The sequence below is a fragment of the Muntiacus reevesi genome, chromosome 4 (genome assembly GCF_963930625.1).
Source record: "Muntiacus reevesi chromosome 4, mMunRee1.1, whole genome shotgun sequence".
NCBI classification, from domain to species: Eukaryota; Metazoa; Chordata; class Mammalia; order Artiodactyla; family Cervidae; genus Muntiacus; species Muntiacus reevesi.
In genome coordinates this window covers 46306973-46334923 of record NC_089252.1, presented here as the reverse complement: position 1 = coordinate 46334923, position 27951 = coordinate 46306973, and the positions used below count along the sequence as shown (strand labels likewise).

Sequence of the window (27951 nt, the reverse complement as noted above, 5' to 3'; positions counted from 1 at the left end):
CCGGCAAGATGCTGCCCCTCGCAACTCGTCAGGCAGCCAAATGCATTCCAGAGCTTTGCACAAGACACACTTCTCTAGGCAGTCCTAGAAACCCGAGCCCCGAGCGGGAGAGGGCGGGAGGGAGCGCGCGGCCGCCGCTGAGGTCACATTCGCGCCGCCTCCCGGCCCTCGCGGGCCGGCTGTTCCCTTCAGCGCGCACTTCCCAGGGCCTCGGTCCAGTCCGGTGTAAATGTCTTTTACGCGGAGACAGCGCTCTCCCCCTCCTTCCCTCCCGAGCGGCGGCCAGAGGATCCGTCGCCAGGGCCCTTAAAACAAAACGAATGAATGAAGCGTTAGGGCGAGCGCGCGCGGGACAGCCCCCGCGAGGCTCCGCGGGCTGGGTCTAAATCCGGCCACTGGCCCGCTCGCTTAGCTCCAAAACTCGCCGGCGGTGCCCGATCGGTGCTCTTGGGTCTTCCCATTTCTCCTCTGATTCCGCCAGCTCTCCGTCGATCCCGGGAGCTTCTCTGCTCCCCACCTTTATCTACCCCCACCCCCGCCCCCGCCCCATATCGGTCCCCCCTCTGCAGACCCGGGCGGGTGGCGGGGTGGCGGTGCCGGGGGGGGGGGGGGTGGTGAGCGGGGGTTGGGGGAGAAATAGCTTTTAGAAACCCGATCTGTTGTTTGCGAAACACAATCGCTTTTTTTTTTTTTTAAAGCGACAGGGTGTCTAGACGGCCACGTGACGAGGCCGGAGCCGGGCGCGCCACTGCGCAGTGGAACCAGCAGAGCAGAGGGCCCGGGGGGGGGCGGGGAGGAGGCGGTGGCGGCTGGGGGGCGGGGGAGGGAAGGGGAGGAAGGGGGAGGGAAGGGGGCGGGGGCGGGAGGCCTTGCGGGAGGCGGCGAGCCCCGGGCACACTCGCTCGCCTGCTCGGCGCACGGAGGAGCCTGTCCCCGAGCCGCGCCAGCCGAGCCAGCCGGGCGCCGTGCTCGGTCCGCTCGCCGCGCCGGAGAGAGCTGCCCGAGACGAGAGCCAGCCCGCCGGCGCCGAGCTGCCGAGCGCCCGGCCCAGGAGCCCCTGAGTGCGGCGCGGCGAGCCCCGGCGGCGGCAGAAGGACCCGAGTGCCAGGAGAGGGCGGACGGGGGGACGAGGAGGCTCCCGGCCGCGACGAGAAGAGTCTCTCGGAGAAGGCGGCGTGAGGGACAACCGGGGCCTCCAGCCGCCGCAGCCGAGTCGGGGCGAGCAGCCTTTTACGGGGAGCCCCGGCGGCCAGCCGCAACCCGGGGAGGGGGCGCCGGCGGCCCCCGCGCTAGAGAGCAGAGGGCGAGAGCGCGCCGCCCGCCAGGGGCCCGCCGCGGCCGCCGCGCCGCCCTCCCCCGCGCTGTCAGCCCCGCGGGGCGCAGCCGCCGCCGCCGCAGCATCTTCTGCCCCTGCGCCCCCGCCAGCCCCAAGGAAGTCCCCGCCGACGACCGGGGCCCCCGGGAGCGCAAGTGGAAAGGCCAGAGACTCCCCTAAACCACCCAGATGCGAAGGATTGAAGCAGCCTAGCCAAAGCTTTCTGTGGATTAAAAATATATATATAGGATTTTTTTTTTTCTTGGCAGAAGAAAAGGAGAGGAAGACCAGCGGGGCTCTGCAAGGAAAAAGGGGGGATGTAACTCGTGGATACGTTTCTTTTTTTTTTCTTCCACCCCTCAAACGTCTCGTTCTACTTTGTAAACATTTTCTTTTTTTAAACCCCAGCTCCAGCTGGACGCCCCCAGACCTCCGGGGTGCGAGGAGGTGGTGTTTTTCATTTGGGGCTTTGCATGTTTGGTTCTTAGATTTTGAGAGAGCCTCCTTATTTCGCCAGACATCTCATGTGGGGTGAAGTCCACTCAGCCCCCTCCCCCGAGTCTTCGTGTGCACGGAATTCAAGGAGATCCGGTTACTAAGGATATAGAAGAAAAAAATAAATCGCGTGCCTGCTTTTTTTTTTTAATTGCCTGCTTCTCCCCACCCCCAAATTAAGTTGCTTAGCAAGGGGGAAAGAGGCTTTTTCCTCCCTCCAGCAGCCCTGCCGAACGCCTTTCGTTTTTTGCCGCCGCGGATCTTCCATGTAGGCAGCCGAGGCTGGCGAGCCCGACACTCGGGAGCCGCTGCGGGGGGGCCTCTTTTTGGGGAGGCGCCGACCCGGGTAGGCTTCGCCGCCCCCAGGGAAGCGGCGGCCGCGTTCCTCCGGGGTGCGCCGGGGCCCGAGAGCGGCGCACGGCGCCGGCCGCGCGGGGTGGGGCAGCCGGAGCGCAGGCCCCCGAGCCCCCGCGGGCGCCCCCGGGCCCCCGCGCGCGCTCCGGCCTCCGGGAGACTGGCGCATGCCACGGAGCGCCCCTCGGGCCGCCGCCGCTCTTGCCAGGGCCCCTGCTGCTGCTGCTGTCGCCTGCGCCTGCTGCCCCAACTCGGCGCCCGACTTCTTCATGGTGTGCGGAGGTCATGTTCGCTCCTTAGCCGGCCAACGACTTTTCTCCTCGCCTCCTCGCCCCGCATGTTCAGGACCAAACGATCTGCGCTCGTCCGGCGTCTCTGGAGGAGCCGTGCGCCCGGCGGCGAGGACGAGGAGGAGGGCGCGGGGGGAGGCGGAGGAGGAGGCGAGCTGCGGGGAGAAGGGGCGACGGACGGCCGGGCGCATGGGGCCGGCGGCGGCGGCGGCGCAGGCAGAGCTGTCTGCTGCCTGGGCAAGGCGGTGCGAGGTGCCAAAGGTCACCACCATCCCCACCCCCCAGCCGCGGGCGCCGGCGCGGCCGTGGGAGGCGAGGCGGATCTGAAAGCGCTCACGCACTCGGTGCTCAAGAAACTGAAGGAACGGCAGCTGGAGCTACTGCTCCAGGCCGTGGAGTCCCGCGGCGGTACGCGCACCGCGTGCCTCTTGTTGCCCGGCCGCTTGGACTGCAGGCTGGGCCTGGGGGCTCCCGCCGGCTCGCAGCCGGCGCAGCCGCCCTCCACCTACTCGCTCCCCCTCCTGCTGTGCAAAGTGTTCAGGTGGCCGGATCTCAGGCATTCCTCGGAAGTCAAGAGGCTGTGTTGCTGTGAATCTTACGGGAAGATCAACCCCGAGCTGGTGTGCTGCAACCCCCATCACCTTAGCCGACTCTGCGAACTAGGTAAGAAGTTGATCCGCGCCCACCCGCGCGTGCCCCACCCTCCCCCCGGCACTCAGGTGGGGGGAAGAAAAGCCCGATTGGGCTGTGGGTTAGTGCAGCCACCTCGCCGGAGGGGTGTGTGTACATTTCCTCCTGGGAGGAGATTTGGGGGACAGAGGTGGAGAGGGGACCTGGAGAAACTGGAAAGGCATTCCCTCTGGGTTCCCTTCCAGTTTTCTCTCCTCGGTGGCCCCAAGGGCGGGGGGTGGGGGGTGGTGCTCAGGGCCCTACTTGTTCATGCCCACATTCTGCAGACATGGGGTTATTTCCGGATCAGCCAAGGGGGTGCAGAGAGAAGTGGTGGGGGGGGGGTCACGCCTCTCCCGCAAGGAGAACTGCGTTGAGGTGTGTGGCCGATTTGGATTCGGTCCAAGCCCGCCAAGGAGGGCTCGGAGAAGCGGTAGTAAAGGCTGGAGAGGAACCCTTTAGGAAGGGAGGGGGAGCGTCACGTCGGGCGCAAGGGGCCAGGAGCCTGCCCTGGCCGGCGCAGCTTTGTGTTTTGAGGCAGAGAGAGCAGGATAGGAGGCCGAGCTGGGTACCTGCTCCCAGCTCCGCCAGCCCGGTGTGAGAGAGAACCGGCAATCGGGGGAAGTTGGGTGCCCCCTACTTTCTATCAGCGCAGGAGAGAGATCACTGTAACCAACCGTCGGATGGTTTGCCCCCAGGCTACTGAGCTGGGCCCTGGGCTCCTCAGTTGGGGTCCTCCTGTATGCTTCCAGGCTTCTCCATTGCATCCCTTTTCTCTGCCTCTTTGTGCGGGGGCGGAGTGCCCCTCGGGCGCCCACCGATCCAAGTTCCCCAGAGCCCTTGGGGTGCACCTTCCGGGGGAGCTGGGCAAGGGGGAAGCCCGTGTTCCCCGCGCGGGTGCGGGGCGCAGCGGCGGTGGCGGAGAGGAACTGCGCCCCGGGGGGACGGGTCGGGGCGGGGGCCGGAGGGGCGGAGGGAGCAGTGTCTGAAGTTCTGGGACGCGAAGGGGGAGGGGGGTTTCGTCGCCCCCCGCCCCGTGAACTGCGACGTGCGGCGGCCCCGGCCGAGCGGCGGCCGAGGCGGCGGTTTGCAGCCGGGCCGGCCGAGCGCGGCGGCGGCGGCCGCAGACGTGGAGGAGCGCCGCGCCGAGGCTGGCGCCAGGCGGCCTCTTTTGTTTATCTGACAGCTAAATATCAAGGCAATCACCGCCTCGCGGCCCTGCCTCCAACCCCCACAGCTAAGACAAACAGTTGGGCTAAAAGAATGCCTCTGTTATCATAAGTTTCTATCTCTCTCTCTCAGGGCTCGGCCTTTATTTTCTCTTTCTTTTTTAATTCCAGAGTCTCCCCCTCCTCCTTACTCCAGATACCCGATGGATTTTCTCAAACCAACTGGTGAGTAGCTGATTTTAAAAATATCCTTCCTGTCTTAAGTTAGAAATGGAGGCTGTAGAACGCGGATTTGTGTGTCTAGGCAGCGACTTGGGGAGACGCTGGACTTGCCCTGAGGTGGTTATAGGTTTCCTCTGTTGGCAGTTTGGTGGATTTTTTTTTCTTTTTCTTTTTTTGTTGTGACTGGAGCTGGAGGTAATGTGTGTGTGTGTGTGTGTGTGTGTGTGTATACATATATATTTTTCTTTTTGCAAAGATGTTTCTTAGGTATGCTTTCCATTTTGTTCCTTTTTTTCTTGTATTTGCGTCCCAGAACCCAAGCTGGCTCAACTCAACGCGTGGACTCTGGTCCATGCAGAAGTGTCTGGGGAGCCAAATGGGACAGGGTGATGGAAAACGTGGGAGACTCTTGAGTGCCAGAAGTATCAGTGGGGAGATTGGAGAGCCCGATGGGAAGGAAGACTGTGTTTAGAAAAGTGCAGAGATGACCTCGGTTTGGGGCAAGAGAATAGAAAATTTAAGGAGTAAAGGCAACAGCTCCCTCCCCCCCCCCAGTTTTCTCAGAATTCCTATTGGGGGCCATAAAAGTGTTTAGCATAGCTCTGCCTGCCTGTCGCTTTGTCACTGGATGGCATTCAGCCAGGGCAAAAGCCCCACTTGAGGCTGGCACCAGCCCTGTTGCGTTTGTCTGCATTCAGCTTCTGGCTGGCGGTGCAGGGGAGGAGGGAGGAGGGACCGCAAAGCTGGGGGCAGATCCGATGGGTCCTTGTTTCCTGGAGCCCCTTCTTGCAGCGGGGAGGTTGCTGTGCCTGCAAGTCTGAGTTGTAACTGTGGTCTCTGCCGGCGCCCGAGAAATGCAGTGCTTGTGACAGTCTTATTTTGCCATGGTTCTGGGAGAAGGAGAAATCGAGGGTTGGGCCCCATTTTCCTCTTGGAATTCTACAGGTCCTTCCGCCTCATGAGTTTTGGCTGTTGGGCCTTTCCCCCCACTAATTAAAAGTTTTGCTGGGGCGTTGTCCTAAATTAAATACTTTAATGAATGGTGTAAGCGAAGCCCATGGTCTCCAGCCAGCCCTCCCTGACTCCACACTCCCTCCAGTCGGAAGGCGTTGCTGCCTGCCTGCTGCCTGTCTAATAAGTGGCCTGCAAAGCATATGATATTTTGCTTTCGATTTACAAAACACCAGATAAATGGTCATTAATGAGGAGATAAACCAGCTCTGTATTTGTAACAAACGTTAACTGAGATTACCAAGGTCTGTTTTCTCCAAGAATGTAACTTGACTGGGTTTTTGGCATCAAGACTCAAGAATTCTTTTATGAGCTTAGTTCTCCAAGGGGCCCTCTCTCTCCTGCTTTTTGTTTTTCCTTCCGTAGTCTTCAAATGTGGAGGTTTTCCTTAAAAGAGAGAGAGAGGCCAGTCGTCTTGGCCCCAGGCTTAAAGATGACTGGGGGAACTGTTCTGAGAGAAACTTCTAAAACCATAGGAAAGAAGGCCCGCGTTCTGTTGGGTTTCCTGCAGAGATAGTGGATAGCTCTGTCCACCGGATTCAAGCACTCACCGTCTTAGGCCAGGACCTCATTTTCAGTGAGTGGAGTGATATATTTATTCATTAGCAAGTGTTGACATTAGGTAGCAAAATGTGTGTAAACAGAGAAGCCACAAAGACAGGAATGCGCCATTTCCAAGGGGGAGAAAAGTTGTCGGGATCAGCCAATAGGAAGTGATTAACCTGCCAATCGGAAACTCAGACAGCTGGTTACTCACCCAAAACGTTTGTGTAAAAAAACAACAACAAAAAAACAGAAAAGTAGCCCCCCCCCCCAACCCAGCAAACCCTGAAATTAAAAAAAAAAGAGTAATGAAAAGTACCATCCTGCTATAAGGACACGAGGGAGCCAATGAAAGCCCCCATGGGAATCTCCTGGCACATTGGAGGACAGCCAGGGCTGGCTTTGCTGGCTGCAGTGGCCAGGGGCACCGAGGTCAGCCACACAGATGAGATGCTGCCCCAGCTTTCTCTTTGCCTTGTACATTGCGGAGAGTATTTGGCTGCGGAATTTAGATCAGCTGCTCACATTGTAAAGTTTCTGAGTCCAGGTTGAATATTTGGCCTTGGGTTACTAGGTGAGAACCAGCCATAAGGTTTACAATGGAACGTTATTAAAATCTTAACCAGCTGCACAACTAAGGGAATCTCTTCTGCAAAGTCTCCAGCATGACCAGAGGCGGTGGGGAGGGGTTGGGGCCTGGTCCCTCTGCGGCCTTTGGAGGAACTGGTGGTGGTGGTTTAGTCATTAAGTCGTGTCCAACTCTTGGCGATCCAATGAACTGTAGCCCGCCAGGCTCTTCTGTCCATGGGATTTCCCAGGCAAGCATACTGGCGTGGGTTGCCAGTTCCTTCTCCAGGGGATCTTCCTGACCCAGGGATCGAACCCCGGTCTCCTACATTGCAGGCGAACTCTTTACGGAGTGAGCCACCAGGGAAGCCTTTGGAGGAATGCCAGGGCTAAAAGTTGGGAGTTGCAGTTTGCTATGGTTCAAGTTGTTCCACTGCAGCCTCTGGGATGGCCTGGCGTTGGTAGACCTGAGTGCTACGTGGTCCGAAGTCAGCAGGATCTTCTGGGAAGGGGTGGTCGCCATGGCTGAATGAAGGAGCAGGGTGTCTGTGACATGAGGCTTTCAGAAATCATGGCACCTCTCCACCGTTATCACACCAGGGGTGAGAGCAGGCTTTTAGGATGAGATCCCAGTTTATGGAGTGGTGATGCTGTGTGGGCTCTGTTTCCTGTTTCCTCTGTATCTGAAGGTCTGAACTATTTGAAGAATGTCTTGGGGTGGGAGCGGGGGTGATGTTGCTGGGTATACGCTCCTTGCTTAGGCAAGGGACTCAGGTGACCAGTGCCTCTTGGCAGGCCAGGCCTCCAAAGCCTAGTCTGAGACCTTGTCCTACACCTACTTTTTAACTCAGGCCACTGTTTTCCAGGCCTGTTTTTAAATCTAGAAATGATCGAAGCAATTAGATGATGCATTCATTCACTCGTTTATTGGTTTGTTCATTCATTCAGTCACTCTACAGGCCTGATGATGTGCCTGCCTAAAATGCATTGATGATTCCGATGCACTGGTTTGTCCTGTAACCAGGGCTGTGGGTTGGGGCAGAGCTTAGGGTATAGTGGTGGTGGAGGGACTCCTCTGTGCCAGATGATACTTAGGAAGCTCAGAACTAAGTTGACAAGACAGTGCTGGCTGTCGGGAAACCATTCTTTGAGAGAAGAGGGGGTCCCCAGCTTTGTCACCTTGTATCCCTTGCGCAGCTCATTCCAGGCACACGTCTTCAAAGGTTCCCTTGCTTCTGAGAGAGGGAAATGAGTCTCCCACAGAACCCAGCACTTCTGGGGAGCAGCAGAAGCTGACACCCTGACTTGGGAGAGCTATCGCAGTGAAGCTCTTTTTTTTTGTGGGTGAGAGACGGAGGTGTGGCCTCTTGGCCCTTCACTAGCCTGGCAGGACCTAGATGATGCTGAAGACTGTCTCAGCCCCACTACCTGGAGGGAAGAGAGTGAGGCCTACTGGGGAGGAGAGGGCTGAACCCTTGGGTAGGGCCCAGCTCACTGGGTGGCCCCTTGGGCCTCAGTTTACCTGGGTGCATGTCAAACAGGTATACCTTGCTCCTTCACTGAGGTGGTAAGGAGACCTAATTAATGTTTGTAAATCCCTCCTGAGATCAAAGGCGCTGCACAAAGGGCAGAGCACCATTTCATAGAAACGCTTGTGGTTGCCGGTGTGGAGCTGGCTTACCTTTGATCTGAGGCCGGCTGACGACAGCCCTCATCGCGGTCGCAGCTCTACCCCGAGATGCCGGGCTCTTCCTTTGAAACACACCTTGCCCCTGGGATTCAGCCAGCCAGAGCTGGGGGCAGCGGGGGCTGGCCGCAGAGAAGTCATCATGTTTAAATGTGTGGGGGTGTCTTCTGTTTCGGGGGGAGCCTGTCTCTCCATCAGGATGAAGGCCATCGGAGTAGTTTGGAAAGTGCAGGGTATACACTCTTTAACCAGCAACTCCATTTCCTGCCTGCCCCTATTGTTTTCCATTTGATTAAGTGTATCCTGTAACACTGTATATTCCTGTTAGGAATTAAACTTTACCCTGATACAATGAGATTACCCACATGGTCGTTTCTGTCTCCCCTGCCTGATGCTGCCACTCCTCAGCCCACCCTTCCCCTGTGGAGAAGAATTCTTGGAAAGTTGTTCTTCCATCCTGAGAGAGAATGCAAGAGCGGTATCAGAGAACCTGAGACTTGGGATGGGGTGGGAGGGGGGCAGGCCCAGCCCCATCCCCATTTTACCCAGAGAACGGAGACAGCTGCTAGGTCCCTGGAGAGCTCCATGGCTACTTGCCTCTGGGCTCCTCTTTCCCTTGGCTTCCTATTTGCCATCTTGGCTAAGCGGTTCCAGTGGGAAGCTGGTAATGCACACTCCATGCACGTCCTGCTAGTGACCTGGAGAAGGAGGGTCTGGGATTTGCACCATCTGACGCGGTGTGACTGCTTTGGAGCCAGGACGCTCCTTTCCTGACTGGCCTTTTCTCTGTGGATTTCCTAAGTTTGGCATTGGCAGTGATGCCCGATACACTTATGGGGTCTTGTGTATTTTTGTTTCATGGGACTAATTAGTTGTGGTTCGTAGCCATTATTTTTTTGTTTTAATTGCTTGGAGGGAGGTTGTGGAGTCTATTTCTCAGCTGGAATCATCATTATCCTCATTAACATTTAGGTCACTATGCTGAGCACCGGAGGGTGACAGAGACATTGAAGAGAAGGTTATAGACTAGTTCAGGCAGACAGGATCTGAAGGTGAAAGATCAGGAGAGACAGTGGAAGGCAACTCCGCAAGTGCTGGGTGCCAGAAAGATTTTTATAGGGACGGAGGGCAGGGGACCTTGCAGGTCTGGGGTTGCCTGGGAAGGTTTCCACACACGGGAAGTTTTTGGATTAGGTCTGGAAGGAGCTGGGAGTCTTGCTGAGAATGTTCTCTGTTCTCTTGACTTGAGGGGGCTTCACCCAGGTGTGTACATGAATAAGATTCTTTGAGTTGTACTTGAGATTTCTCTTGCACTTACCCTACCGCTATTAGAAAGGGAAAAGCAGTCCCTTCAGCCCAACACCCCTTTCTTAAGGAACTGGGAAGTCTGTAAACAGGTGAGAGTGGTGGCGAGGGCCACTGGATCCAAGCAAAGAGGCCATGCCCTTGACCTTTCTCCGAGAAAGGTGGCTGGGAGGGAACCCGGGCCTCCTTTGTTTGACCTTGGGGACTACCTGGTTTCCTCAATGGGGGACTTGCAATAAAAGAAAAAATTCCAGCCAGTCTGTGATCGAGTCTGACTTGACGAATGATTAACTGGCTGCCTGGAGCCCAGACGGGTGACAAGGTGCTGTGGTCTGTCTCATGATGGGTAGCAAAGCCTGAGCAGTGCATTAATAATCAGCGTCGTGGCTGGGAGTCAGCCGTTTGGAATGTGTGGTTTCTCTTTAATGCTGCTTAGAATGTGCTTAAAAATTAATCTTGGTGTACTTATTTATTTATTTGTGTATTTATTTCTCTCTCCTTCTCAAATCCACAGCAGACTGTCCAGATGCTGTGCCTTCCTCCGCTGAAACAGGGGGAACGAATTATCTGGCCCCTGGGGGGCTTTCAGGTGAGACGCTTTTCTCTCATTTTCCCGGGGATTCCAAGGCCTCCTGAAATGATTGGAGATTTTGGAGGACCGGAGGTGGCCTTCTGCCACCACAGCTGGTCTGGAGTTAATCCACGCTTTTATGTGCATTAAACTGGATGTATCTTCGCTGACTCCCGTCGCCCTTCAGCTCGAGGTCCTGGGCCGCTCCATAGATGTGGAAGTGGGGGCCTCAAGGGTGTGGGCTGTGTTTCTTGGTTGTTGTTAAGCAGCTCCCGGCTGGAGGGGCTTCCGCTTGGTGACTCTGGTGTTCTTAGTTCTTGGGTTTAAGCTCTTCTCTTGCTCTCAGTGCATCAGGTGCCTTGAAAGGAGGGGATCCATCGTTTGGAAACTTGTAGAGGACAGATCCCGGGTGTAGGATGACCGTTTAGAGAAGACGACCTCGGGGCTTCCCTGCCCGTCCTGCCTCCCGGTCGAGCTTCCGGCCGGCGTCTGCAGTGCCTGTTGGGGGTGGATGGATGAGTCACTGCAGACAGTAGGCGCTGACACTGTGAGCCAGCAGGGAAGGTGTCCCTCAGGACCCACGGGTGTGAGAGCAAGGGGCCTGGAATTTGCCCCGGTTGGAGGATTATGGAATTGGGTGAGGGGCACTGGATAGCCTGAGCATCCTTATCCCTGAGAGACAGGAGAAGAGAGTGATAAACTTGGAGATGCTCATTAGCAATGTAAGTGGGAGACATTTCCATTTTGTTCTAAAGATGTCCTGTTTCCACCTGCTTTTCCCACCCGAGTATGCATGCCATCATAGGATTTTCTAACAACTAGCTAGAACAAGAGGGAAAGTAACCTGGGGGAGAAAAGAAAATCCAGTAGGGTTCTGGGCATTTGCCTTTGGGACGTCCGCGTAGGCAGGATCGTGGCAGCCCAGATGGAAGTTGTAAGACGCTTCTGAGAGGGGACTTCTCACTGGTCAGGTGTCAGTCTCGGTTCCTCCCAGCCAGTTCCCGCTGCAGGAATTGATCTTGCCGAGAATGTCTTCAGGGAGATCCTTGTTTGTTTTGATTTCAGTGCAGTATATACTCTGGTTGTTATCTGAGACAGAGGGTATTGTTTATTCAAAGCTCCTAATGAGAGCTGAGCAGGAAAAAAGAGGAACCCAGAGAGGGCAGGGGGCTAGGGAGCATGAGGATGAGCGTGGACCGTGGGGGTGGAGGAGGGAAGAACATACAGGGATGTATGAGTTGCATCTCTTCTGCTTTCTAAGGCTGAGAGGGTTCCGGAAAGAAGGCCAAGGAGGAGGAAAGGGTCTGGGCAAAATTGCGCACTCAGGATGTTGTTAGACGGTTTTAATATTTAAATCCTGAACGTGCAGGAGGAGTCCCAGCCCCTCCGAACCACATGAAATAAGCAAGGGAAGTGGTAGCTTTTGAAAGGGGTCTTTTCAGGAGGTTTGTCTTCTTGATAACATCTTGTCTGTCTCCTCTGCTGGAGGAAGTGACGACACCAGCCTGGGCCACCAGCCTCCTTTCCCGGCCCCAGAGCCAAACAGTGTCACAGTGCAGCCCCTTCTGAGATGGGTGGGCTTCCGAGAATTTTTCTAGTCTTGGGAAGAAACTGGGGGTAAAACAATGATGAACCCCCAGCCCCCATAGTAACTGCAGCCATTTCGATGAATGAGGAGCTGCTAGGAAGGAGTGCTTGTCTCTGAAGGGCTAGCATGGTTCAAGGGAACTGCAAAAAGAAAAAAAAGTGGTGGGGGGGGCTCCACATGAAAGAGCATTTGTTTTGAATTTTAGCTCTTGATTTACTAATTCCCAAGGCTTCAAAGTTTGAGCTCTTTCTTCTTTCCGTTCAGAGTTGGAGCGGTTTATTAATAATGTGCTGTGGGGGGAAATTGAAGAAACTGTTTCTTGGGTTGTTGCCAGTGATTTGGGGGTATCTGGAGGGGAGGCAGTGGGTGCTGAGAAAACCCAGGGCTCCCATCTCTGCAGTGAGAATGCCCTCTCCCGCCCCCCACTCCCCCCTGCAAAAGATGATTGTAGTGGCCCAGGTCCAAGGTGGAGGGTTTTGCAAATGGAGAATGCCCAAACCTCCTTTCCAAGAAGTTGATCTTTCCATGGGGGGGTGGTAGGGGTGGGGGTGGCCAGGATGAGGCCAGTTGCGGGGTGAGAGGGTGTGTTGGCTGAATGAGGCAGGGGAAGAAGGCTGGAGGGGGCGTGCCTGCCGTGCTGAGGGCCAGGCCAAGTGGGCATCAAGGTGGGGCGCAGGAAAAGTGCCCACACGCCCCTGCCCCCACCTCCCCCTGGAAATCACCTCTCTGAGTGTCTCCTTCACAGGCCCCCGTGTGCTGTTTTCCTTCCTGTCCTGCCCTGGCTGAGAGCGGGCTTAATGAATGGGGCTCAGTTTAGGGCGGGAGGAAGGTCGGCAGCGGGAGCCAGGGCTTGATTCTCTTGGCAGGGGAAGAAGGGAAAGGAAAAACAGTGGTGTGAAAACGTGGTGCCTCGGAGGTGGGGGTGGGGGTATGCTCGAAGGCACGCCCCTCCTGAGATGCCGGGGTGACTCCAAGGCTGGCCCTTCCCTTTCCTGCGAGGAAGGGGAGTGGGCGGGCAGGAGTGCTGGGAGCCGGCCCGCTGGCTGCAGGTTGGAATTCCAGCCGCGCAGCGCAGGGCTGGCCGGTGAGACACAGGCCCGGGCCTCTGGGACTCGGCGAAACAGACCCCACCCCTGCAAGTTTCCTCAGTCTGGGAAAACGGCACACATTTTTAGAAGGCTGTGACTCGGTTCCAGGAGATTGTACTTTCATTTCTGACAGCCGGCTCTTCGAGACAGATGGATTGCTCGGTGCCTGGTTGTCTGTGTGTGTGTGTGTGTGTGTGTGCGTGTGCGCGCATGCATGTGTGTGTGCGGGCTGCAGACGTACAGATAGACGATCCCGTGCACACACACATGAGCGGGCAGATGCCCGTGGGCAGGCTCGGGGTAGGCCTGGGTCCCTCTCACATGGGCGTCGGTGAACGACAGCTTCTCCTTGAGGATGTGTGCTTGGGGCCTGGGGAGTGTTTATGGACTGGTTCTGAATCGTGATCGTAGGTGTGGTACTTCTTGAAAGACGTGTAGAACAAACCCTGTTGTTGGCATGCATCCTGGACCAGGTGTCCCCACCTCGGAGAGGTCTGACATCGATGGGAAGCTTCTGGGTTCAGCTTGGTGGTGGAAATGGAGAGGATTTACTTGCAGAGCTTTCTCTGTCACTGGTAATTGAAAGCATGCGTTTGAAACTGTCATCTTTGCAGCCTCCATCTGCAGTTTGGGAGGGGCGGGGGAGCTTTCATTCAGCTTGTCTGCTGTCCTGATTTGGGGCGGGGAGGTGGGGGTGTTGAAGGAATACTGCCTCACTTCTGAGTTCTAGGTTGTTCAGCTGAAGACCTTTGATATATTGATGTCTGAAGCAGGTTGGGCCTCCCTGGTGAAGGGCAGGGATTGGAGGCCAGTGTCATTCATCATCATTTAAACTTCAAAATGGGGCTTCCCAGGTGGCACTCGTGGTAAAAGAACCCACCTGCCAATGCAAGAGGTGTAAGAGATGCTGGTTTGATTCCTGGAAGAGGAAATGGCAACCCACTCCAGTATTCTTGCTTGGAGAATCCCATGGACAGAGGAACCTGACAGGCTACAGCCCATGGGGTCACAGAGAGTTGGACATGACTGAAACAGCAAGCAAGCAAAATTTCAAAAATGGTGCCACTTTCGAGGAGGGCTTCCCTGATAGCTTAGTTGGTAAAGAATCTGCCTGCAATGCAGAAAACTCCTGGTTCGATTCCTGGGTCAGGAAGATCCGCTGGAGAAGGGATAGGCTACCCACTCCAGTAATCTTGGGCTTCCCTTGTGGCTCAGCTGGTAAAGAATCTGCCTGCAATGTGGGAGACCAGGGTTCAATCCCTGGGTTGGAAAGATTCCCCTGGAGAAGGGAAAGGCTACCCACTCCAGTATTCTGGCCTGGAGAATTCCATGGACTGTATAGTCCATGGGGTTGCAAAAAGTCTGACACGACTGAGCAACTTTGACTTGGAGGAGGGAGGCAGTGGAGGCCTTGTGCAGATGTGTCTGGGGGAGGTGGCTGAGCGAGCCCTCTCTTGCCTGGGCAAAGCCCACACTCACTGGAGACAGGGTTCTACCAGCCCAGGGGAGGCCCACTCCTTTGCCAAGATCTTCAGATCCATGTATCGCTTCTAGTTCTGGGTGATGGGAGTGCCCTTAGGCCAGCATCCATTCCAGGAACCGTTCTTTCCTCTTCTTTGATGGCTGCTGGCGTCTCTGAGAGCCACAGAGGAGAGTCTTCAAGAACACCTGTATAATATGGAAACGTGGTCCTGGCTCCACCCACCGTCAACTTGGGCCCAAACCAAGAAGCTCAGGCAAAACTGTTCCATCCTGTTTTTAAGGAACGTTATTCAGCTACATTTGTTGTCTGGTTGGGAACAGTGATGGCAAACTGGGAATTAGGTCTGGGTGCCTATGTGTGTGTGTTTCAGTGTCTCCTTCGTGTGCCTGGGAACAGGCAACTTGTGGTTTCTCTGGTGTCCCTAATGCCTTGGGGAGTGAGGTGGGGGTGGGTTGAGTTCATCCAAGTGGCCAAGAGCATGGACTTTAGGGTTGTCAGATGGAGCAGCCCATGTGACCATGAGCAAGCCCCTTATCTACCCACTCCCTTTCCTTCACGCCACTGTGAGGAGTGACAGTCTGGATCTCTGGGGACCCACATGTCCCCTAGTGCAACCTGATGACTCAGGCCCAGGCCAGCTCACCTGGTGCACACCCAGTGAAGACCAGTCACAGACAGCAGCTCAGACTCTTGGCCTCTTCTGCAAGGCTTGAGGTCATGCACTCAACCCTGGGGGAGGGCTCACTGTTAAACTCCCTTTGTCCTGGAAAGAATGAGGCAGTCAGGCAGGAGTTAAATGCAGGGTGACAGCGTTTAAAGTCTCTGGAGCAAATTGGGGCTGTCCTGCCGGCCAGACGAGATGGGCCGCTGCCTCATGCATCCTGTCACCCAGACAGAACCTGGCCAGCCCATGGAGGGAGAGGGGGTCAGGTGAGGGTCAGGTTCCGGTGTATCTCTTGGCCACAGTCTGGGACACTAACCCCCCCTCGCCAGGTAGGCTTTGCCTTAGCAGAGCCCAGCTGTCGGCCTCTGGACCTCAAGAAATGTCAAAGGATTCATGACCCAGTTTGGCTCCCTGGGCTTCTTCCTTGCTGCTGTTACTGTCCCGCGACGCTGCTACTGCATCCAGTGCTCGCATTGACGCTCCCTTCACAGCCGGTGTCTTAACCCAGTGGGAGAAAAAAAGGCACAGGCAGGGGTCTCCAGAACTGCCTGCACGTTAGGACCCCTGGGATCTTTCACCTCACAGGCTGCTGGCACAATCCCAGCATCAAGTGGTTTTTGAAGCTTCCCGGGTGATTTCAAGGTGCAGACAAGTTGGGGAGCCTCTGATGTAGGGGGTAAAGGGATCTCTGTTCCCATGGGGACTCTCCCTGGTGGCCTCTCTGGGTGGCTGTGCACAGATTCTGTCTGTGCTCCGATGGTGAAGAATTCGAGTATCTTGCTTGTTGAGCCTCTTCTCAGCTAAGACATTTGCTCGGTGGTAGGGGGTTTCCCTGGTGGCTCAGCGGTACAGGATCTGCCTGCCAATGCAGGAGACGTGGGCTCAATCGCTGGGTCAGGAAGAACCCCTGAAGAAGGAAATGGCAACCACTCTAGTACTCTTGCCTGGAAAATCCCATGGACAGAGGAGTCTGGCGGGCTGCAGTCCATGGGGTCACAAAGAGTCGGTCCTGATTTAGCAACTAAACAACCGCAAGAAATTTGACAAGATGTATTAACTCTGCCCCTTCCTCCTGGTGGCTTTACTGTAGTGAAGGACATTGTAAAAGTGACCCTGAGACAGGGTTTCCTTTCAGGATGATGAAGGTGTTCAGGAACTCGGTAGTGATGATGCTCAGCTCTGTGGGTGCTGTCATTGTCATTAATGGTAAATGTTATGTGATGTGAATCTTGCCACAATCATAAAAAATAGTGACCTGCGGTAGCTTTATATACATGCAGGTATTTAGTGCCTAAGAAACACTGGCTCTGGAGGATAAAACACTGGGAGCTAATGGAGGTAGATACTTATTTCCAACGCATCTCTGAGGTCTCGCAAGGTGGGGGTGTGGGGTGCAGGGAGTAGGGGAGATTGATCAAGGGTCTGTCTCTGTGATTTTTCAACCTTTCCTGTTCCATGCTGGTGGCAGAAAGGAGAGACAGGAAAGTTCCCTGTGGCTCATTTTCCACGGCTGACCTTTCAGCAGGGGAAGGAAGTCCCCTTCTTTTTTCTCTGCCCAGACACTCTTTCCCTCTGGGCGGCCCAGGGTCTGGTCAGCAGCCCTGCAGGGGCTATCTCCCAAAGCCTGGGGTGCTCCTGACCCCCGCTGGGCAATCTGGACCCCTCCTCTGGGCCTGCTGCCCGAGCCTCTGGTCCATGTGATGCCTTCGCCGAGGCCGTAGGGCTGCAGGGGAGGCTAGTGGCTCGCGGGAGCCCTGCTTTGCAGGAGCCCTGTGAAAGGATACTGTACAGTGTGACCACTGGGAGGTCACCACTGGCCCAGCCATCGCTCCTCGCGCAGTACTGAATGGCTAGCCCAGTCTGGCTGTGTGCCTACTGTCACAGACAGGCTTCCTCTCCGGGCTATTTTCAGCGGGAAGATATTATTAACTGCTGAGGCACAGTTCTCAATTTAGTGGCTAACACACCAAGAAAGCAACATTCCCTTGGTGGCGTCTGCTCTACCTAAACATGTTGGCTCATGGCGGGGTGCTGCCCCCAGCCCCCTTCCGCTTCTCCCCGTGGGGATCTGCACCCCTAGCCCACTTTCTGGGGCAGCTGGGCCTGTAGATTCAGCAGCTGCCATAGAGAGAAACGAGGCTTTCTCTTAAAGCCGGCTCAGAGGTGTAGACAGTGATCATGGTTTATATTCTAAGATGGGGAGATCTTTGTGACTGGGATGGGGCACTGTACGGAAATAGGAACTTTCTATGGAGCTTAGGGCAGTTGTTTAAACCAGGGTGATAACTTTCACCTTGGAAGTGAACAGGAAATATTGGGACAAGACAGGAAATTGCATCATTCCTTTTATGAGAAGAACTCCAGAGAAAAGTGGTTCATGGAAGGTAGTGACTGCAAGGAGGCCAGCCGGGTTCTGTTTTGTTTTGTTTCTTTCCTAGCCCCTTCTTTTCCTTCCACTCTCCAGAGAACCTTTAGGCCATTTTCATTTAAGAAAGAGACTGTTTGAGAACTTTATGTGATTTTTATTATTTAAAAAAAAATTTTTTTTTTTACTAGAAGGGTCGCCTTCAGTTGAAATGTTAACTGCAGCCTTATTTCCCGGTTTACTAAAGAATCTTTCATGACTTTTTCAGCTTCCTTCCCCAAGTGGTGAGGCTGAGCAGCTCTTGGCTGGAAGCGAATTTTGGTTTGGCTGCACAGTCTTCTTCGATGCTGAGCCCCACCCGGTGTCATTAGCTCAGTTTTAACTTGCAAAAAGAAAAATAGAAACACACACACACACACAAATAAACATATTTTGGGGGGCAGGGGATAGGTAGGAATCTACTGATGCCCATAACCTTTTCACCCCAGCGTGGGCTCCCCTTGACCATGGTGCCTGACACCTGGAAGACTGGGGCTGTCTTTATTTACAAGCTCGGAGCCTCATTTTGCTCAGGGAGCCCCTGCCTTAGCTTCCTGAGTGTCTAGTGCCGGGGTTCTGGTGAGAAGAGGTGGCAGACGACAGCTCCCCTGGTGCAGCTGTGCCCGGGAGCTGCGCTTTGCCCTGGGGCGTGGGGTATTGTGGCCCGAGTCACCCAGTAGCTTCCCCCAGAAAGAGGGCTTGTGCAGCCCCGCGGTGGAGAAGGTGGGGTTGTGCCGAGTGTGAAAACAGTTGTCATTTTACTCATCTCTGGGTTTCTAAGCCCCCGCTTTGACAGTCATTGTTCTCTGACGGGGGCGGGACATGGGACAGGACCCTGACCCGGGCTGCCAAGGAGCCATCTTTAGGATGGAGACCAGGAAGAAAGAGGTTTGTGTGTGGCTGGCTTGCTCCTTTCCCCCCTCAGCTTTTTTTTTCCCCCTTAGTGGGCTTTGTTTTGTTTTCATAACACAACAAGGGCCCTGGGGGTGTGTAAAAGCCCTGTGGGACACTTGGTGAGGGTCGCGTGTCCAGATGGAGCAGGACGCCAAGGCAGAAGGCTGTGGGCAGGTGGTGAGCCCACGGAGGTTGCCTGGCCGGCGCCTGGCTTGGAAACACCTCTCAGGATCAGCTGCAGCTGGCTGGGAAGGAGCTGAGGACAGGGGCTCTCTTCCTGCCTCAGCCTTTCTGGCTGACCCCTGCCTGGAAGGCACCGTCCCAAATAGGTGGGTTCACACGGGCCGCTTCCTGCCAGTCGTAAGCTGGGGTGGTGGTGGGGGTGGTCGGTTGGGGACCAACTGCTTTGGGAGAAGTCAGCATGTCCCTGTGGTCCAATCACTCAGCGGTGATTTTTTTTTTTTTTAATTGTCAAACCGAAGGTCAAGTTTAAATTTAATGACTTTGGTATTAACTATACACATACTAGTAAGTGCTAAGACTTAAAATCTTCCAGTTCAGTTGTGACTCCAGACAGGATTCAGGTGACTCCAGACAGGATCCAGTGAGCGGTGATTTATTGAGCACCTACTGTGTGCCAGGCTCTGCCGGGCACAAAGGATGTCGTTCTTGGACTCTCTGCAGAGGGTGACGGTTCGTCTGAAGGTGTTAGGGGGTCAGTGAGGTGGAGGGTCCTTGGAACAGAATTTGGCAGCTTCCGAGCTGTGGGGTGAGGTGGTGTTGTAAGACACAGCTGAGGTGCAGGGGCGGGCCTGGGGCTGTGCTTTGGTTGTGTAGTCTGTTGAGAGCCGAGATAAAGTAAAGCTTGTTGATAAACAGAGGTCTGTCTCCCCTGTTCCTGGGTCTGTCCCAGCTGCCCGCTCATCTTGTTGATGGTGAGATAACAGCCTGTAATAGCAGGAGGTAGGACTGTAGTCCAGACCCTGGCTTTACCTGGGAGCACAGCTGAGCATGCAGTGGGGGCAGGGGACATCTGGAATGGTAGCATTTATGTCTTTACAGCCACAGGGGAGGTGGGACGTTTCCAAAGCCCAGGAGTCTGACTTTTCTAACTCTGGTGGGCTTGACTCTCATGAAGACCATCTGGGGATGCAACACTTGGTTTTTAATTTAAAATCTGATGGTCAAGTCCATTTTTGAGTTCCCAGATGGTTTGAGAGGCTCTGGGGCCCGCCTGCGGGTGGGTTTCCACGGGGTAATCTAACACCTAGTTACCAAGGGGTTTCATGTTCGCATGCATCCTGCTCTGGCTGTTCCCCTGAGGCCGACTGACGGCTTCTTGGGAGTTCACTGGTCTCATTCATTCGTTCTTGTGTCAAGTCAGAAGAGCTGTTTTGGTCTGGGGTTTGATCCCGGACAGCAAGGGAAGGGTGGATTTCAACTCCAGTTTCCCTCTTGCAAAATGGGGAGTTTCTATCTTTTAGACTCAGATCACCACGCCTGGACTGGTGGCTCTCCTGTTTACTCATTTCTGTGTTGCCGTTTTTTTACTTTTTAACTTGGGGTTAACAGGAACAGAAAAGTACTAAGCCTAGAAAGGACTGTGCCTTGCCACCTGGAGTTTAAATCTTCATCACCCTTTCCCACCTTGCGGTCGGTCTCTGAAGTTGGCAGGTCTCCTCCTCCAGTAGGCTCAGCGAGCTTCTGGGGCTCGAGAGCCAGGAAGAGCTGCTCTGCTCAGAAAGTGCGTGGGGACCTTGCCAGCCCCAGGGCAGCCTCCCAGCCAGCGCGGCCCCTCCCCCTCATTAATCAGTAACCCAGAGGGAAAAGCAAGAGATGCGTTCTTCCTGTGATCTGGGTGCACAGTACAGTTCTTAAAACTAGATGGGCCCCAACTCCAGCTCAGTGGGATCAGAGTCAAAGCCCCGCTGGGGGTGTTTCCTGGGGAAGAGACCTGGCACTGGGGGTCTTGCAGAGATTCAGAAGCCCCCCATCCCCCACCCCAGTATTTGTCAGATGCCCGGGATGGGGTTTGGAGAGATTACAGTGGGAGGGAAAAAAGTGCCCACCCTCCAGGTTTCCATCCTCTGGGCTGAGGTTGGAGGCACAGCCACCAGCTGGCTGCATGGCCTTTGCGCAGCCATTTTTGTCCTGGACCATAGTTTTTTCCTCTACAAAATAAGCCGGTGGACCTGGTCCCCACGCCCCTTGCAGCACCGAGTTGCATCCTGTGATCTGTGATTTTTGGTTCTTGGATTGGAAGGTGTGTGAGAATGAGACCCCTGTTGCTGAGGTGGTGGGTAGCTAATGGCCTCTTCCTTTGGTGAAGAAAAAGATTGCCGTTCTTCAGGTTTTTTTGGCTTGCAGACTCTTTCAAGAATGAGTGGAAGCAGAAGGATCATCTTCCCCAGACAAATGCATATGCATACCAGTATTTGCAGGCATTTCCTGGGGTCCTTCCCCCCAGCACCCCCACTGTGGAATCCCGTGTATTCAAGAAGGCTGGGCAAACCCAGAGAGGATTAGGAGAAGCTGGGCCTTTTCCCCAAGAAGTGGAATTGCTGGGCACGTGGTCTTTCTGTGTTGGGTTTTTGGAGGCAGGGTTGTCCTGACTTGTGTGTCTGCATAGATGGATCACAGATCACCAGGTGGGCTTGAGGCTGAGTTCTGGGGCAGGGATGGTGGGGGGTGGAGTGAGGGGTGCAGTCGAGGAGGAGGGGTGGTGGCCTGGCTCTGCAGTCATCCAAGCCAGACTGGGACCTACATTTATGCGAAGCCCGGAGTCCTCTAAAATGTGGAACCCACAACACAGAGCTGTGGGGGGCCTTGAGAAGAGTGGTCCAGGGTTGGGGGACTGGAGACTAAAGGTGGGAGGGCCTTCTAGGGGTGGGGGGTGGGGGGCTCAGGCCTGGGAGGTGTCCTGGGTGCTTTGGGGGTGAAAGGGCTGAGATCGCTGAGCAGTGAGTGTGTCAAAGCCAGGGAGATTAGATTACGGAGGCAGACAGAAGTAATGATTAACTTTTCCTGTCTGCACACTGTCTCCTCTCTGTCGAACTGTTGTTTTTCCCTGCAAGTACAGTGCGGCCCTGGCCTGGCCCTGCTGTTGGGTTGTAAAGAAAGAAGGAATGAGTGCTGGGAGTGAGCAGGGGGCGGGGAGCCAGGGAGCTGGCCGGAGAGGAAGGCTTTTCCATCAGATCCAGCGTTGGAATTTATTGGCCGGAATGCAGTAAATGTTCAAAATGCCATCCCGTCCAACAGTTTTCATAATTGTTATGGAACAAGGGGAGCTGGGGGAGGGGAGGGATGAAAAGGACTTTTGTTTCTCGCTGGATTTTTCCACATCTTCGGACGGTTTCTCTACCCTGTAGAAAAAAAAAAATTGAGAGTTGAGCTGGAGCAGGGTGGGGGACAGGGTGGGGGCAGGGCCAGCATCTGGGGTTGGAATACCTTGCAGGGAGCCTGGAGGGTCACTGCGGGCTCCCCGGGCTTTATTAAATTGAGGACCACAGCAAAAGCAACTCCAGCAGAGCCTCCAGACATGCAGAATCAGACCAAAAACTGCCCTACACCTCTGGGGGTTGCGTCCTTTCAGAAAATTGGCTTATTCTGCATCTGTGTTTGTTAAGATTCTTGAACGTGTTAGCCGGCAAACTTAGAAGTGGTGTGTAACAAGAAGAAAATGCAGGGCTTTCTGGTGGTTTAATAGGAGGTTCTTTTCTTGTTGGATTCACATTTGCGAGTGGCTGTGCACCCCCAGTTGAGAATCTTCCTGTTGAATTTGGGGGTGATTTCAGGACCCGCTGCAGGTGGGGGTGGGGCTGGGTAAGAGTTGTGGGATATTCCCCTCCTTTTTGTGTCTTCCTGGAAGTGGCCAGGATCCTCCCCCCAGGGGAGCAGGTCAGTGAGCCGGTGACAATTGTGCAGGTCTGGGGGGCTGTGTGTGTGCAAGTGTGTGAACACCCTTTCTGAAGGGAGCTGCTGAGTTATGTGGGGAGAGGGGTGATGGTGGGGACTTGGGCGTTGCACCGTGGGGTGGAAGAGACTTGAAATTCAGACTTGCAGGATGAGGCTGGGTGCACACTAACCAACAGCCAGGGAGGCCCATTTACTGTAAATATTATGAATGGAGTTGGCCGGGCTGGGAGTCCACACCCTTCCTCTGAGGCCTCTGGGAGCCCAGCAGAGCTGGCCTCCTCAGAAGGCAGGCAGCCGGGTACACGCTATAATTTGCATGGCTGAAGGCTGGGGCACAGGAAGCCGAGTCAGCCAGCTGGCGAGACAGATGGGAGCTTTTGATATGTGTGGCTTCCCGCCCCTGCCCTGCGCTACCCTCAATTATATCCTCTGATGGCAAAACACTGCTCTTAGGAGGGACCCCTGGGCTGGGGGCCTCTGACTTGGGCCATCTGAGGGGCTCTGGGGGGGTGGGGTTGGGGCCCATCGTGGGGGAGCAAGGAAGTACGTTTTAGCTCTAGTAACTGATTACTCATCACAATTTTTAAGGCACAGTCACGAATCTTCGAGACTAGCAGGATCTGCCAAGTGTGTAAGCTCAGGGAGTTTGCAGGAGGAAGGAGGGTGACGATGAGTGAGAAACTTAAGGGCACCAAGCCCGATGGGCATTGAAAATAAAATAGTGATACAGGCCACCCTCCCCTGAGGACTCACTTCTTCCTGGGGGCCATGAGTGATGAGAGACAGGAAGAACTCAAGTTTGTAACTCTTAGGGAAAAAAAAATTTGGTTAGAGATGGACAAGGCCAAATCTGACTCCCATCTCTTTTTCCTTCCGATTTTGTTTTGTTTTTGTTTTATTGTTGCAAATGAAATGCAAAAATGTCCCCCACTCCTCAAAGTGATTTTCTTAACTCTCCGGAAGGTAGTAAAAATAAATGGAACCGGTGTTGTTTAATACTGAATCTCCCCGAGTGGAGCCGGAGCCTAGCAGAGCCAACAGGGGGGCCCTCACCCACCTTCTTGTTAGTTGTGGGCAGGTCAGACTGCGACTCTTGACAGGGCAAAGCCACTTGACCAAGGTCACAGAGCAACAGCTTGTAGGCAAAGAAGTCTTTTCACTCCTGGCTTCTTGGTGTGAGGGAGCTGGACCCCACACTTGGGGACAGAGTAGGCATAGCGTTAACAGAGTGGGCTCTGAAGGACACTTGTTTTTCCCTCTGGCGTTTGGAGAGGACTGGTGTGGCTTTAGAGGCCTGAGGTGGCTGCCCAGCCACAGCTCACACAAGGCTGTGTTCTGGCCTTGAACCCAGGTGATGGGTGCCTCCACCTGCCTCCTTGCCCCTCCCTTAACATCGGGATGCTAACACCATGCAGCCTCGCGGGGTCCCCTCTCTGTGAGCCCCTTTCCAGCAGGGCTCTACATAGTAACTACTCACTAGGTGTAAACTGTCACCCCAGAACCCTTTTCCCATTTGGGGTGAGGTGGGGGTGGGTTGAGGTGTGGTCCGCATTTTCTGAGCACTTGGAAAACCTCCGAGATGATACGCCCCCTAAGAGTTGAGCACCTCTAGTGTGGCTGCTGGCCAGGCTGACCTCTCCTGACTCCTAGCAAATTGTCATAACACCAGTGAGGCCACTACTGGGAGCTCCGTTTTAAGGAAGCTTGGGAGGCAGATTTGAAGGGAGATGTCTGACTCCATAGCTGGGAGGTTGGGCCCAGGGATCTGAAGAAGCGCCCTGACCCTTTGAAGGAGAGCCGTTGGGACCCCCTGCCCATCCCCAAGTCCAGCCACCTCAGTGGAGAACCTCATTGCCAAGCTCTGGGAAGAAAAAAAAAAAATCCAACTTTTTCCTTCTGCCTTCTTCCAGCCAGAATTCATTCTTGATCCCTTGATGCAAGAGCTTGGGGTGGTGGTGATGGGTCTGGACTCAGTATTTGCCGGGTACCCGAGAGTTAACCTGAAACATTTTGAATTCGTTTCAACTTTCATGGGGAGCTTGCTAACCCCCAGAGCTGTCTTTGCTGCCCCCAGAGTCTAGGGGAGCGGCTCTGACATCATCTTTCGAGTTCCGGATGAGGTTGTAAACGTGGCTGATTAGAGCTGACCCCAGAACCCAGACTGAGCTCAGACTGCGCAGCAAGCGTTTATGTGTTTGCTTTAGTTTTTGAGCCATTTGCTTCCCGAAAATGGAAAACCAGTGAGAAACTTTTCGTTAATTGGTTGGGGGTGAGATTGGATGGGATGGGTTGGCACTATTATCTCAGTCCTTGTCCCTGGAGTGGGCTGGCTGCTCTCAGAACAGCCAGTTTCCTGCCCAGGGTGGGGACCCAGGCTGACGGGAGCTGTTAACCTTTGGGATGACTGCTTAGGGGGAGGACAGGATGAGGCAACCCTCGGTGGCGCCGGGAGTCCCGAGGAGGGAGGACCCTGGACCTGAGGGCGAGGCGTGGCCATGTTTGCGTCCCAGGGTTGCCCTCCGCGGCCTGGGTTCCATCCCCAGCTGCCTGCTCCGCTGGACCACTGCAGGGGCGGGACGGGGCGGGGCAGTGGTGGCTTGCAGACCCATCCCACTGTTGGGAACGAGAATGTTGGATAAGAGAGGTTAATTTCTTTATAACCCAAGTGCCTCTCAGAGAGGAGCGTTCCAGCCCCCTGCAGCCCCTGGCAGTGGGCACGTCGGGCTCAGTGGGTGCCTCCTGCTGTGACTCTGCTGTCTCAGTTTCCCAAGAGCATCCGTGTCGTGAAAATTCAGACCCTGCTCCGCCCTGCCCCCCCATCAGCACCCCTTCTGTGTGTGGACCCAGCTCGGGGGCGGTGGCCTCACTTCAGATGCTCGCAGAATCCCGCTGGGTGTTTTGGAACAGCTCTGCCTCTCTGGCATTATGGTCACCTTCCTAAGCTGGAGACTGGACATGGTACCATTGAACTTGGCCTTTTCTCTGCCCCTCCGGTTTTTTCTTTTCTTCATCATCTCCTCACATCTTCAAATAAAAAATTCCTCTCTTACCTACCGTGTGGCCTTGAGGTCTGGTCACCCTTTGCCGTTGCCATTCCAGGCGTGAGATTCATTCATGAGCCTCTGGTCTTCTAGAAGGGTCTGGTCTGTTCATTCATGACCAGGGTAATTAAATAACTCTTTGTGCGAGGCAGGGAGCTCCTTGTTAAGTGGTCTTCCCTAATGCAAGTGCAAACACGAGGTAAAGTCCTTCCCCTTCTCTACACCGCCTCCCCCCTTTTCCTCTTAAAGGGTAGATTTTTATGCTTAAAGGGAAATTGGGAAGGGGGGTGGGGACAACCTTAAAGGAATTTTAGGCCGATTCAGCACTTTTCTGGGGTTGCTCCAGAAATTCCCTGCACTGTAATAAAAAGAAAAAATTGTGAGCAGGCATCTGATTAGTTCGCTTTTTACAACACAGCTTTTCTTTTGGATGCTTTAAAATGCACAAATACGGTTTTAAGACAAGCCCCTGTACAGTTTTCTGAGGAGGGAGAAGTTGTTGAAAATACCGGAAAAGGTTATAAAAGCTGAGGGAAATTAACAAGGGACATTGAGTTGTGCTTTTGGAGGTTAAGTATCAGCCCCCAGGATACAAAGACCTTTCCTCGGTCCTTTTGACGAGGTGGGGGGACTTGTTTTTCTGTGCACGGCCCTCCTGACTCTTCACCTCGAGACCTGGGAAGCCCCAGGAGCTGAGCGTCTGCAGAGACCTTTGTGGGGAGATGCTTGTGGGCTGCGGGCCTGGTTCAGGGAACTGTTTTTCTCTGAAGATGCTGCTGAAGACTTCCCAGAAATGAGCCCAGATGCCGGGAGTCCAGGGCTAAGGAAGGGAATCCGAAGTGGCAATTTGGGGCATTGCACTGCGCCCCTAAGACGTGTGCTGTGTACCCTCTGGTGAAGGGTTTGCGTGAGAGCTTGTTTTTGTGCTCAGGGCTATAGTTCAGGAGCAGCAAGGAGAAGAGGTATCAGGGTGCTAGGGGACTGCAGGGTGACAAGGGAGGGTTGTGTGGGGGTCCTCCTACCCCCCACTTAGGGCACTTTCAGGAGGCCTTGTTCACATCCAGGGACACCCGCACGCTGCCGTTTATCTGGGCTGGCCCATTCACCTCCACAGAAGGAGACCTTTGCAGGGGATGTCTGGAAGCAAATTGCTGGGTGGACTGGCAGGCTGCACAGATGAAAGAGAAACCCACCAGAATGCCCTGCCTCTCTCCCCCTCCCCTCTACTGTCCGGACATCAGGCCCCAGTCCCCACCCACCCAGCTTCCCCTGCCCCCCTGAGGCCCAGCAGGCAGACCGGGGGGCCTGGTACAGGGGCCACTTGATCTTCAGCCCCCTGTCCTCTTCCTCCTCCCTCCCACCGCCCAACATGCCCTCTGCTAGAGGATGCCAGGTTTCAGGAGAACCACGCCAGGGGTCTCCTCAGCCTCCCTCCCAGCAACTCCTTCCTTTCCAGGCCAGTTTGTTGTCCCGAGTTGGGATAATAGCACTTCTTAAGTTTGAAACACTCTCCCCGCTCCGACAAGCAGGAGGGGAGGGCAGGCGCCCCTTGCCTTGCAGAGGAGTGCCTTCTCCTCCCCAGCAAACTTGGACGCCAGAGCGTTTTTATTTACGTGGCTGTTCTGGGTCTTTGGTGTAGCAGCCGTCAGAGCCCAACTCCCTCGGCAAGAGGGTTCAAAGATTGCCAGCGCTCACGAATTTATTAGCAGTTGATGGATACTTTGCAGAAACAAGTTAATGCCTGATGACTCACCTTCTGCTCGGAGCCCTTGTCCCTCTCTTGTTTTTCCATATGTTCCCGTGTGTGTGCACGCAATCACACGCTCACAACACACAGTTGAAGCGCGTTCACATTCAGGCACACAGCCTCTCTCGTGCTTGTAGTTCAGAAAGGCCTGTGAGGGTGGGGGTGGACAGGCCAGGTTTCTGGTGTTGATTTTAGGGGTGGGGGTTGCGGGGAGGCTGGACCCTTAGTCTCCCCATTTTTTGTAGCTGGTGGGGCAGGCCTTTGAGAAGGCCAGGTGGGGTGTCTTGGGGACCACTGCTCAGGCTGTCCCAGGGGGTCACCAAACACATTTGTACAGGCTTATTCACGGGACAACATGCAAGGCAGGCTGCTGCTTTAAAAAAAAAAAGAAGTTAATGGAGCTGACTGGTTCCCAGGTCCTGACATGCCTGTGAGCGTTGGAAGGAGTTGGTGTACTGCGCTGCGCTGGTTACCCAGCCTGCCGGGGCAGCAGGACACCAGGCCCCATCCCTGCTCCAGCCCTGGCCTCTGTACTGATACCCCGGCATCACCCAGGCGCTAAAACCCAGGGGCTCCACAGTCAGAGAGGCCCAAACCAACCAGAGATGTCTCACACCACCCCCAACCGCGGTGTCCCAAGCCCCCCACCCCAGCAAATGAGGGGCAAGGACTGCAGGGAGGGCTGGAGGAGGAGGCCGCCTGCCCAGCCTTTCCCCGTTTTTGTTAACAAATACAAGACTTCCGGTCTCCGCCCTGCCACCACAAACCACAGCGTTCCTGCAGCCTGGCCGGGCTGGGGGAGATTTATGGCTCTCAGTCTGAGGCCTGCCCCGCCGGCTCCAGCTTAAGGAGGAAGGAGGAGTTGGAATGCCAGCCGCTGGAGGCCCCCCTTCCCTTCCATGGATCCCCCTTTTAAAGACCCCCACCCC

At 55.1% G+C, this 27951-nt stretch overlaps 1 protein-coding gene across 2 annotated transcripts in view; it reads left to right on the top strand.

Moving 5' to 3' along the window:
• The first annotated feature begins 885 nt into the window (after positions 1 to 885).
• The window catches only part of SMAD7 (SMAD family member 7), a 30275-nt gene continuing 3209 nt past the window's right edge, over positions 886 to 27951 (top strand). The window contains exons 1-3 of one of the 2 annotated variants that reach the window (XM_065932676.1): positions 886 to 3117; positions 4464 to 4517; positions 10145 to 10216. In XM_065932676.1, the coding sequence (XP_065788748.1) occupies positions 2502 to 3117; positions 4464 to 4517; positions 10145 to 10216 (742 nt within the window). In that variant the 5' untranslated portion in view covers positions 886 to 2501. Of the gene's footprint in view, positions 3118 to 4463; positions 4518 to 10141; positions 10217 to 27951 lie in introns of both variants that reach the window. The other variant, XM_065932675.1, reaches the window with a different exon arrangement.